We start from the raw sequence: 12,684 nt of genomic DNA on the forward strand, positions 1-12,684 counted from the left end.
TGCGAAGAGGAACAGATCACAGTTTAAGTATTTGGGTTGTTAACACAGTAACCTTTGATATGAAGAAGTCTTGATTGGGTTCTTTTTAAACATCAGATTTTCCTTTTTACAGAAAACAGTAGAAGACGCCTAGTTATGAGCAACCAGTATACCAGTAACATCAGGCTAATTGTTTGAATGTCTTGGCTACTTAAATAAGTGCAGGAAAAAAAACTTGAAAGTATTACTATAGGTGATATTTGATTTCTTGATCTGGGGCAGGGCAGTGTTAAAGGAGTTAGCTTTTACCAAATAGAGAGATCCCTCATGAGACTTTTGTTGGTTGAAGGTGTGTATAGTTTGAGGTATCTGCATGAGGAGAAGTTGTGCTAGAGCACAGTTCAGTACTAGATTATTCAAGTGACTTATATTTTGGAATAAAATGGCATTATTGAGCCTTTGAAGCAACTAACGAAGAAATACAAACACTTCTGTTATTGAGGAGGTACTCAGAAAAAAAACCCCAAAACAACCTAAAAATAATCTGTTCATGTATTTTCATAGCCCAAAATAATAGGGGCTCTTGATTAGAAAACTTGAGAGCTGTTGGACATTCTATATACTTTCTCTCACTTCCTTTGATCAATTCATTATATAGAATAGGCAAGCAACTGTTTATGCTTTCTCCTTCTCAGGAATGAAATACAGAAAATGTTTGAAAAATGCAGTCAGGATGCTTGTGAAAAGATAGTTTCCTCTTTTTTGACTTAAACCCCAAACTGTTTATATCATTGTATAGCTGTTCTTTCGCATGCTGATCTTACTGCATGCCAATGTTCACCTCATTCATGGAACAAAACATGTTTTAAAAAGAAATTCTCTAAACTTACTGTCACATGTTTACAACTTCGATCAATCTTCTTCAACCAGTTTTTTTTTCTGCCTCTAATCAAACAGAAGTGTGCAGTCAATTTTGCTTGTAGTAAATCACAGTGAATTTATGTCCATGGCAGAATATGTAAACTAAAAGACAAATCACTTCTCGATCCATCTGTTTTTTTTGCAAGCATCCTTATTTTAGAACAGTAGGAAGAATATTCGATTAAAGGCTTTTGGAACCTGTCAGTTGAAGCTGTAGGACTTTTTACCGCCTCAGAAAGCAGCATTCTTCCTCCCTCCCAGACCTCCCAGTGTTAGCTGACTGTAGTCCTTCCATCAGGCAGGAGATGGCAGTACAATGTTATTAACCGGTGGCAGGAATCGATGCTCTGCAGAGGTCTGAGTAATAGGACCCATGACATTTTGAACGGTAGATAGTTTAACAGATTTCTCTGGCAGTAGTGCTTGCTTTTAAAATTCTTATATTAAATATATCCAGGCCAGACATTTTAACTTCATCTCAGGTTTTTGGGGTCAGTTCTGAAATACAAAATACGGGGTTGTTAAACAGGACAACAAGCTTTCTAGTCCTCTAAGTTTAACTGTAGCAATTAAGTGCAGACCTCTTTCTTACATAAGCGAAGTATAATTTTTAACTTTTAGAAAAGCCTAGCTAGAAGGTATAACATGCTAATGGGCATTTGTAGATTCTCAGCGTAGCTTGATCAGGCCACAAGTTGCTTGATACATTTTCCTGGAATGCTCTGTTTTAAAGTATTTTTAAATGCTTTCTGGTTTTTCTGTGTGGTGAAAAAGATGATTTCCCTTTTTGTTGTTTTGGAGAAAGAGATATGTCACTTTGTAGACTACAGATGATGAAATTTTAGAGCTGGTGTCTTTGTTTGAAAATAATGTCTTTCTATTTATTTTACTGTTGCAGGTGCTACCTTATTGGGGAAATCCTCATGATAGAAAGGTGATCAGGAAGTTCTGGAGTCAGGTAATACCAGCATGAACGTGTGCTTTGGCCATCTTTCTCTGTGCTGGGTAAACCAAAGCCTGTTGCTACACGTCACCAAACTAAACGATGTGTGGATGCAGAGTTTTTTCATCCCTGTAGTAGCATTTTCATTAAGATAATGAGGTGGAAGACTTCTCTTGTGCTGAACAGCAATACCATACAGGACAATTCAATGCAGTCTGGAGCTGAGATGAAGGAACTAGAGCTCTGTAAATGAAGCAGGAAGTTTTGGTGTCAAGGACTGTTTATTCTGTTTGAGTAACCTAACTCAGGGTGCCGTAATCCAGAATCCCTGCAGGCCTGTCAGATTGTTCCTGATTTAACAATAGCATTTTGTAGGGTTCAGTACCTGGGTCTTGTCTTGCATGTTAAGAAGCGTCTGAAATTGTTCAAGGGCTGAAGTCCAGGTCCACTAGTTGAGTAACTGTGATATAATTAATTTAGAAAGTCAGCTGAGGAAAGTGTAGTAGTAATGAGAAGATTGTAAAACAGAATTCTGAAATGACAGTGAACTCTTGACCATGTATTCACATTGTGTGGGGCATTTGTTTCTCCTTTTGTGGTTACAGAAGACATTGTATACTCAGGATGCTCCTTTCCATGTGGTAATCACCAGTTACCAGCTGGTAGTGCAGGATGTGAAGTATTTCCAGCGAGTGAAGTGGCAGTATATGGTGCTGGATGAAGCACAAGCACTCAAGAGTAGCTCCAGGTAATAAACTAACTGGAACAAAAGTCTTCTCTCTGCATCAGCCTCTTGGAGGAATATCAAGAAAGCATCAAGAGGAAATAAACTTATAGAAGTTAAGATTGACACACATAAGATCCCTTAAGTACCTAACCTAGTTAAATATCTATATAACTCTCTGACTCTGGATTGATTCATTACGTTTTTTGCATTTAGATTTTCCAGATATGTAAAATATAATTAAAAAATAGCTGTGGAGCAGAAACTTTGTATAGAGTACAGGAGAGTTAAACAAAACACTGAAACGCTGTTCACTTTCCCTCCTGACTACTCACAAAATTCCACCTGGTGAATGGTCTGTAGTCTTTAGCTTATATTGCTTATATTGGCTCCATTAAATGCAGTGTTTTGATTCCTTGTTCAGTGGCACTTCCAGACGTGAATGAAGGTCAGAACCCCATGAATACTGTTGGCTGCAATAAAGCCCAATCTGTGTCATGAGACTCTATGCCAGAAAATTTTCTGTTTGTTTTCAAGTAATGGATTTGTCCGTCTTTACTTTTGCAATTGCTTTCCCATAACCTTTGTCCAAGTTGCCACTGTACACAGTAAGTTGAGGACTGCTTTAGATGTAGGCTCATTCTGACTGAAGTTTGTCTCTTCAGCATTCTTGGGAAACCACCCCTCTAAGAGGATTTTAATGAATAGCTCAGCACTCCTGCCACAGTAGCCTATACATTTCCTCTTGTAAAGTCTGAAAAATACATGACATTCTGATTCAAAATAACTGTTTCTTTTGCAAAGTTAATTATTCTGATAATGAGATTTTATTAGTAAGCATTTGTTTTAAAAATAAGTAAAAAGGTACTTAGAAAAATAAAATAAATTATGCTTCTTTCTTCTTCTTTTTTTTTTTTTTAATTGGAAAAAGGCTGCTTTTTCCTCTAGTTCTCTTTTGAAAGAATGGGGAACAGCTGTAATAGTTTTGTCCAGTGACTTCCAAAGCTCATTTGGGAAACTCAGTGAAAGCAATTGGTCTTAAAATACCTTATGCTTCATATCATTCTACAGTTTTCTCTAGAAATGATTTTTCCTGCTTTTATTCATCAGTGTTCGTTGGAAAATCCTACTGCAGTTCCAGTGTCGAAACAGATTGTTGTTGACTGGGACCCCAATCCAGAACACGATGGCTGAGGTACTTGAAAGCTCACAAGAGTGGATTTTTTTTTTATAACAAGAATACATACTAAGTATATGTGAACAGTTGAGAAACTTGTTGTATTTGTGTGGTTGTGGGATCCTGCTTGTAGCAAACCACTGGCAAACAAACGTAAGATCAGCTCTGGGAGGGAAAAATATGGAAACTTGCTACACATTCAAATAAAACTAAAACTAAAGATATTTGAAGTAATACTTAGATTACAGGATGAAAGCTAATTGTAGTGACTTTTCCTTTTGTTGGCTGAAGTAATTGTGCTGTGTTTCTTACTGCTTTCTAATGGGGTTTTGTTAAGTTGATATTTGTGGCATTTTTTGGGGAGGTGGGAAGAGAATGCAGCTGGGTTTTTTCTTAATTTTGCCATATCTCATGTTCTAGTAAAGCGATTTTGAGCTGCAAGGATTTGGAATCCCCCATTACCTTGTCCGCAGTAGGATGACTTGATGATCCAGTGTTTTCTCCTTTCCTTTTAGCTGTGGGCCCTGCTGCATTTTATCATGCCAACACTGTTTGATTCCCATGAGGAGTTCAATGAGTGGTTTTCTAAGGACATAGAGAGCCATGCAGAGAACAAATCTGCCATTGACGAGAGTGAGTGCAGTGTGTAACTGCTGTCATTTTTATATTAAGAATCTGTTTCCTTTTCAAACTAACAATGGCTAACTTTCTATGAGATATGGCATCTAAAGCTGAAGATGCATAATGGGATTGGAACATTATTGGGTTGTTGTTGATAGTTTATGTTAAATTTTGTGTTTCTCACTGTAGTATTGCATGTGTAATGAATAGAAAAAACAGTGTAGCACAGCACTCATTTAAAAAAAAATCAACAGAGAAGTATCAACTCTATGCTGTAAGAAGTCACATGGGGGGAAATGGCTGAGCAGTAAGGGACTGCGTTTGTGGTAAAACACCATATAATTTTCTTCCTTAATGAAGTAATTGTTCTTTCTTGCCCCTTCTCTTTATTTCAGACCAGCTATCCCGCTTGCACATGATCCTGAAGCCTTTCATGTTGAGAAGAATCAAGAAGGATGTGGAAAATGAACTGTCAGATAAGGTGAGAAAAAGGATTTCTCTGGAATGAGTATTACAGCTGTATTGTCATGGCTCTGTTCTCTTATCTGGTTTTTGCTAACTTGTTTGTCAGTCTACATACCTGGAATTTCACTGTAGAGTTTTCTTGGACCTTTGCTTTCTTACACCACATCCCAGCAATGTCATTAGATTTGAATGTAACTGAAGAACCCCTAATTAACAAACTTCTTTTCTAGGGAAAGCATTTTGTTACCAGTTAAAAATGGAATCGTTAACTTGACAGAAGTATCACTAATGGCAATGAAGGAGATTGATACAGCAATGACTGGGTGATAAATATTTCCAGTTGTCTTTGTGAAGGATTTGGCATGGGTTTAGGAATTTTTTTTTGCTTGCCTGTACAGAGTGAGAAATACACAGTGGCAACATCATATTCTTCTCTCTTATCAGTCTCTTAATTTCATGCAGATGTTAGCAATACTAGATGATCTTGTTGCCAACAGTCCCCAGGTTTTGGCACCATTGGCTGAGAGACATCTGGTTTGTTCTGATGTGCTTATTTCAGTGGACTTCCCACAGCCACTGTTGTTGTGCAATGCACCCGTCGCTGTTGTTGGCTGCTGACACTCCTTATCGCTGCTCTAAGTGGGGAACTGTAGGATGGTAGAATTGAAGTCAGATTTTAAACTGATCAGCTGCAGAGGTGTGATGTTTTCACAGCTTCTTAAGAATCTGTCTGTTTACTTAGTTGTGTTCATGTACTTTTAAAGGTCTGTCTCCTACATCATTACCTAAGCTGTCCAAAACCCCCCTATCAGTTAAGTCCTTTCCAAGTTAGATCTTGAAAGGCAGATCTGAATGCAACTGCCTATAAATGTATTTTTTGAGAAAGCTTGTGTTTTTCTCAAGGTGTTTCTCTCAGCTTTATGTACATTAATATTTCAGAGATATAAATGGCTAAATCTTCATTATCATTTTGCAGATTGAAATTCTTATGTACTGCCAGCAGACAAGTCGACAGAAGCTCTTGTACCAAGCTCTGAAAAACAAAATCTCTATTGATGACCTCCTGCAGTCATCAATGGGCACTACTCAGCAAGCACAGACCACCACTAGTAGTCTCATGAATCTAGTCATGCAGTTCAGGAAGGTAAGGCTATTTTAAATAATAATTTTTGAGAAGTATAATCATTTGTTAGCACAGAACTAAAATATGGCTTCTAGAAAACACCATATAAAAAAATTTCTGGCATAGGCAAGCAAGCTTGCGTGCAGCTCAGTTGTGTTTCGGATGCAGTGTAGCATGATGTTGGGTGAAGAAGAGCTTTAGCCAAATGGTGCATGCATCTGCTGACCTGTTTGGTTACAAAGGTTGGTTTGGTTGAAGGAAGCCATTCACTTGAGAAGAAGAGGCAATAGCTGTTATGTGACTAGGAAAGGGTATGATGCCATATTCAAATTTGAACTGATACACTAAAATGGCCATGCAATATTAAGCAATACTAAAGTTTTAGTGATCATTGGTCACGGTTGATTTGGGATGTAGATGCTGCAAGTTGATTCCTCCCAGCTTTTGACATGCTCTCTTCCTTACAGGTGTGCAATCACCCAGAGCTGTTTGAGCGACAGGAAACTTGGTCTCCATTTCACATCTCCCTAAAGCCATACCAGATATCCAAGTTCATCTACCGTCATGGGCAGATCAGGGTCTTTAACCACTCACGGGACAGGCAAGCCTATTCCACTTCCTATCCAGTTTAGCTTATTAAGTATTATTACTTACACTTATTTTATCTTTGTAGGTGCTAATTAAATCCCTTATCTGGTGTATTTAAATGACATTGGCTGAGCAGTCCATTTCCTTTTAGTCATTCATCTGTTAAACATCAAATATAGATGCTCTTTCTTGGTGGAATCCTAATCACAGAATATCCCTTTGATTGAGTAAGAAAGCCAGGAAAAGGAATTTAGAGTTGTTGCTGATGATGTGTGGTAGAATTAAGCTTTAAAAGATTCTTAAAACAAAAAAACCTCACGTGATTTCCCTTCAGTGAGCTTTCACATACAAGGAAGCTATCTGTATCTGTCTGTTGCAACATGGTGTCACATGAGCGTCTGCTAGTGCCTTGACAGCTTTTAATGCTCACCTTGGATGAGGACAATCTGCCCAAGTGCAGTTTGCTGTCTTGTCCAGCCGTAGCAATTCTTGATTAATTTTGTCTGCATTCAGTTATGAAAAGTGCTCAGGGAAGAGATGAGAAAGACATGTATGAAGACTAGGTCAGCTTTTCTAGAGCATATAATGCAGTTCCACAACAATGGTGTGTCTCAGTGTCAAATTAGCAGCAGTGCATGTAGACTGATGACACTTCCCTTCTACTGCCATGCAATTCCACATATTCAGAGTGCAAAAATACTTACAGTGGAGAGTCAATGGCTACTCTGGATCTTCTGCTGATTGTGTGATTGAACATGTTAAGTGTTAACACCTTCTTAGTGATGATGTTTGCTTTTGTTGCTTTCATTTTCAGGTGGTTACGGGTTTTACTTTCGCCATTTGCACCAGACCACATCCAGCAGTCTCTCTTCCATAGGAAGGGTAGGTTTACAGTCCTGGGAAGCAAGCTGGGTTTTAATATGTCCTCTTCAGGGAGAAGGACTGAGAGGCCAGATTAATTAGTTCTCTGAGATAATCTGATCAAAACTTGTTAGAATTTTGTTAGTGTTTATACATATATTTCCTTTGCGCAGAGAGGAAAGGATGGAAAGTGGCTGGAAGAACAATCTGTGGATAACTTGTTATTGGGTTACTGCTTAATCCCAGTTCAGTATCTTAATTCAGTCTGTCTTGTTTTAACTTGCTTCAAGACATTAGTGCTGCCTTTTTAGTCTAATGTGAATTTTTCGCAGATTCAATTATAAGAAATCTTGGATTCATTTCAGTACATTATGTGTAGTATCTTAAACTGCCAGCTTTCAACTGGAAACTAGATGAGATGCCAGTGACCCAGAATCTATCAATGAGCAAAAACCCCAGAAAAGCTGCTTATATTGACAGATACAATTTATTATAGATGATTGAATATTTTTCCTACAAGAGCTAATTAGATCACTCAGCTACTGGGATGGGAAAAGCTTCCGATGTAAAAAGCAAGAGAGGTAGTGGCTGCATTACTGTGCTGAAATCTGTTAGCATGGACCTGTTCAGCTGCTATTGGGGCTATGCAATGCACATGAGTGGGCCAGCAAGGCTTTTCTCTACCAATTCCTGCATCTCCTTCTAACCCGTTTGACTTTCTGGATGAGAGGGAGCATGTGAGACAGGCATCCAGAGGCATGCATGTTCTTGTCGGCTGTCTGGAGGATATGTGTTCGAATTTGAAAATATGCACGCTGCCTATTGATTCTTAATAAGTAGAACAAATGTTCTTACTGTCTGCACTTGGGCCTAAAATGTATTTTTTTTTTTTGGTAAGCACTCTTGTCTTGCCCACACTGGAAAATGAGCTGGAATGTGGGGTCAGGCAACAGAGATTCAGATGGAATTTTCAGTATTTCTAAAAGATCTAGGTTAAATTAGAGTCTTCTGTTTACTTGCCTAAATTTGTCATGAGCTGTAGAGTGTGTATCCTGAATTTATGAAGCAAGTTTAGTTTTCAGCTGTGAGTGTCTGTGAAATGTGTTGGCCTAACTTCAGTTTTTCTGTGACCTAGGCATCAACGAAGAAAGCTGTTTTTCTTTCCTCCGATTTATTGATGTCTCTCCAGCAGAAATGGCAAACCTTATGAATCAGGGACATTTAGCCAGGTGAGGACAACTTTTTTTTTCCCTCTTTTAGTAATTACAAGAAAAGTACAGATGATATCAGATGATACCTGCATTTTCTATGCCTCCTAATATTATAATTTCTCTGTCATTATCTAATACCAGAACAATGTCTAGAGTGTTCCTCCAAGTATTGGGCACCATTAGGCAATGCAATTTTTATGCCCCTGTCACAAGAAATGCTGCATTACAAAGAATTGACATTGTAAATACACAAGATGGTCAAAGGGCAAAAGGAGAGTTTGCTTAGGGTCATGCTGCAGGTTGCTGGCATTAACAAACTCAAAATCCAGACTTTGGAAGGTCAGTTCAGTGCAATTCTTACCAGTTGCAATTGAGCGTACGTTTTAAACACGTGGAATAAGCTTGTGGTGTGGTAGTTGTTCTTCAGTCCTGAGCCATATTGCCTACTTTCCACATGTCTTGTTTTTAATATGGAATGGAATTCTGAGGCGTAGGCTTAGAACTGTGGATTTATAGCATCATGAACTGTATTATCTCGAAAGGAGAGGTGATCTTTTTAAGTTATAGTGTACTCTGTAAAGGACTCTGAGTCAAGTAAGATAGTGACTGTAAGAAATTGGAAATTAAAAGCAAGTCTTTATTAATAAATAGAGATGTTTTGCTTAGGGCTTTGTAAGTGTAATATTCTTTTCTTGTTATGGTTATTTTGAATTACTGTTTCTTGACTGCACTACAGCAACATAATTCAGATTTCTCTTGGTATATCTCAATAGTCTTTATGATAAATTCTGCATTCATTACACAGGTTGTTATGCATAATTTATATGTAGAGCAATTTACAGAGAAGTCAGAGTGCAATTTTAAATAGTAGTGGCTAACTGGGGCTTGGCCCTTTTAGATAAAGTGCTTCGAAGTGTATCTTGATTTAGTCACTTAGATTCAGTTAAGTCACCTCAGAAAAAATCGAAATCAGGGTAATATAATTGGATGATGTCGAGCAAAAATTATTTTCTTTAAGTCAGGACACTGTAAGCCTGATATGCTGAAAAAAACCAAAACATTTCTGTCAAATAGAGTTATGCTGTAAATATACTTAAGCCTTTCTTTCACAAAGCAGTGAATAAATGTTTCTCCTGTGTTTTGTTGCAGATGGTTAGCTCTTTTCCTGTCTCTGAAAGCATCCTACAGGCTCCATCACATGCGCTCCTGGATGGAGACTGAGGAGGACAAAGAGCAGGGATCATGTTTTTTGAGGAACAGGGATTTCTTGCTTGATGTAAATTTCCCACTGTCTTTCCCTAACTTGCACAGCTGCACTTTGCTGCAGGTAAGCAAAATTTCTGTGATCTGGAGACAGTAGCAAATCCTCATGAGTGAGAAATGGTGAAAACCATTCTGTCCTTACAAAACAGGGAAAACAAACTTGGAAACAGGATGATGGTGGTGTCTGCTTTTTTAGATACAGTTAAGAGATTTCAGAGTGCTGACCAGGAAAATAGTTTAACCTCTTTCTCCTTCCTATGTGGCGATACATTTCAAAACTTGCTATAATGAATAAATCAGTTGACTTTAAAATATTACTGCAGCACCAGAAGTAAATACAGGAGCAACAGAACTAGACTCATGATTTGTCAGGGATGGATTCTATATGTAAGCTTCAGAATTTCTTAATGTTTTTTGCATGCAACATGCTCATTTTCTGGCTGAAACGACTCTTTTCTTGTCAAATTCAATACATTGTTGCAGCAACTGGGGAAAACGGAGACCAGCCTGACAGTGTTTTATAGTTGGTGGACAACCATTTTCGGTGGTGTGTTTCTACTCTGAAATTTGCTTCTGCTGCTTTCTGGTAGACTCCAGATGTATTCAAATTACTGTGTAATGCAAGATCATTTTTGCTAATCTTTTGCCTAGGATATGTGTGAAGATTTTGCCTTTTTATGACTAAATTGCAGTTGATTTCCTGAGTTAGGTTAAGGCTCCATTGATTCAGTTCACTGGGAAATAAGTTCACAAAAGTGCTAGCGTGGAGTCAGGAAAGCATCTAGGGCAGTTAGCAGATATGCAGTAAAAAAAAAATCTTTTCTGAAACAGTGAGATCCTGCCAAATTTCTCTAGGGAATATTGCTTCTGCTCATGAGTCTGGAAGGGGAAAGGAGATAGCCAGAATTCAATTGAATATTGTGTAGAGGAAGTTGAAATTGAAGACGCATAAGCAGTAGGAAACCAACCTTGGACTTGGTGTCATGTTTTGCAGCGTTAACAGCAAAGCCAACAAAATGAGTCCTCCTAGTTATCAAACAAAGGGCCAGCCAAGTGAATGTGTGTGCCTGTTAACTCTGGCTGTGCTGGTATTTCAATATTCTGTGTTTCTATGTCTAGCTTAATAAAATGTCTATGCTATATGAATTCGCTTTCAGTTAGTTTTTTGGAGATTACAGTCAGCTGTTTCTGTAGTGCCTGCAGTGCTTATCTCTGAGACTATACTGTAGCTCTGTCCTCTTGGTATGGCTAAAGAGAATTTGTGTGGCAGTAAAGAAGATAGTATCAGAAGTGTGCACTTAGAGGAGGTAGCATTCATTTTTACATATGTAGAAAGACATTCTAACTCCTTACATAACCCTTGGTTTGGTGTGTATAAATATCAAAATCAGTAAACTTTCTGAAGGACAGAAGATGGATTAAGATTATAGATTTTACATATAAGATGTGGAATATGCATGTGTAGGTTTTAATATTAGTGATTAAATGTAAAGCATTTGAATAGGCTACAGACCTCCCTATACCACAGCCTAGCAAGATTTAAACATTAATTTGGTTTCTCCAAATAATTTCTGTTCTTTGAGGATGTCCTTACTTGTGTCTCGGGGTTCCCAGGGCTGTTGACTGTGTGTAACTAATGACTGTTGCAACTAATACGTTCAATACAGAAAACAACCAGCTGAGGAGCAGAGTTCATCAGTGTGTGCAATACAGTGCATTTGTGATAACCCCAGTAAATCTAAAGGAAGAATAGCCCTGCAGTTATGACAGATACTTTAGAGCTGTTTTCTAACCTGCCTGTTAGACAAATTACCACCTGAAGTCACTTTAAAATAAGCTGTATTTACAGAATTGTTTGCAGAACTTACATTTAGAATGCCTTAAAAAAAAAGGGGTGGTTAGAGAGTGCAAAACCAAAGGGAGAGTTGAAAACAAACTGCCCTTTACATGCCTGTCTTTTAGCACCACACATTATTGTGAGTGAAAAGAACTAACATTTTCCTTAGCCCAAACTGGAGAAGCTTTCAACGTAGCATTCCCAAGGCTTCCTCTTGGGCTTCATAAGATAGTAACATGTAGGGAGTGAGGAGGGTGAGAAAAGAGGAAAAAGGAAATGGTATAAATCTGGAAAGGCTTTTCTTAACTGCTCAGATCAGCATTTCCGATGCAAGAGACAAAGTATGAAAATAAGTCAGTAGAAAAAGAAACACATTTATTTTTAATGGATATTTCTGAAATTGAAGTAACATCTGTCTAAAGATAGTATAAGTTTCATCATGTAAACACAGAAATCCCTTTCAGTGTGAGGTCTCTTCATTGCCCTTGCTCAACACCTCCACACAATATGTATTAATTTGTATACATTGAATTAAATTAATATGAAATCTGCTCTGTTTACATGAACCCTTCTCTCCTTTCCTTTCCTAATTTTATTTCTATTTAAAAATTTAGGAGCTTTAATGAGCTTAAGATGTGCATATGTATTTACATAAATATACACATATTTATGTGCAGCTCTGTTTGCAGTATAGGAGAGCCTCTTTCAAGATTTATTTTGGATTGCATAGTTGTAGTGGATGTGTGCGTTCTTGTTTTTTAACAATCTTCCACTTTGGTTTTTGGCTTTGTTGTACTAAGGTATGTGATCCATTTCAGAGCTGTGGCTGTGTTCAGTTCTGTAACCTTACCCAGTCTTTTCCATGTGTGTGGTTGATGGGAAGCTGGTTTCCACTGTCCCTGTTATATCTGGTGACTGCTCCATTCATGAATTCTTAACAGCTGCATATGTCAGAATTCAGAGGGATGTTT

At 37.9% G+C, this 12,684-nt stretch overlaps 1 protein-coding gene across 1 annotated transcript in view; it reads left to right on the forward strand.

The window, feature by feature from the left end:
- The window catches only part of INO80 (INO80 complex ATPase subunit), a 57,965-nt gene that overhangs the window by 15,880 nt on the left and 29,401 nt on the right, over positions 1–12,684 (forward strand). The window contains exons 15-24 of the mRNA XM_048308363.1: positions 1,799–1,858; positions 2,449–2,591; positions 3,678–3,762; positions 4,260–4,377; positions 4,761–4,846; positions 5,807–5,974; positions 6,421–6,554; positions 7,356–7,423; positions 8,538–8,631; positions 9,763–9,940. Of these exons, the coding sequence (XP_048164320.1) occupies positions 1,799–1,858; positions 2,449–2,591; positions 3,678–3,762; positions 4,260–4,377; positions 4,761–4,846; positions 5,807–5,974; positions 6,421–6,554; positions 7,356–7,423; positions 8,538–8,631; positions 9,763–9,940 (1,134 nt within the window). The remainder of the gene's footprint in view (positions 1–1,798; positions 1,859–2,448; positions 2,592–3,677; positions 3,763–4,259; positions 4,378–4,760; positions 4,847–5,806; positions 5,975–6,420; positions 6,555–7,355; positions 7,424–8,537; positions 8,632–9,762; positions 9,941–12,684) is intronic.

Source organism: Corvus hawaiiensis, chromosome 6 (genome assembly GCF_020740725.1).
Source record: "Corvus hawaiiensis isolate bCorHaw1 chromosome 6, bCorHaw1.pri.cur, whole genome shotgun sequence".
In the NCBI taxonomy this organism is placed as follows: Eukaryota; Metazoa; Chordata; class Aves; order Passeriformes; family Corvidae; genus Corvus; species Corvus hawaiiensis.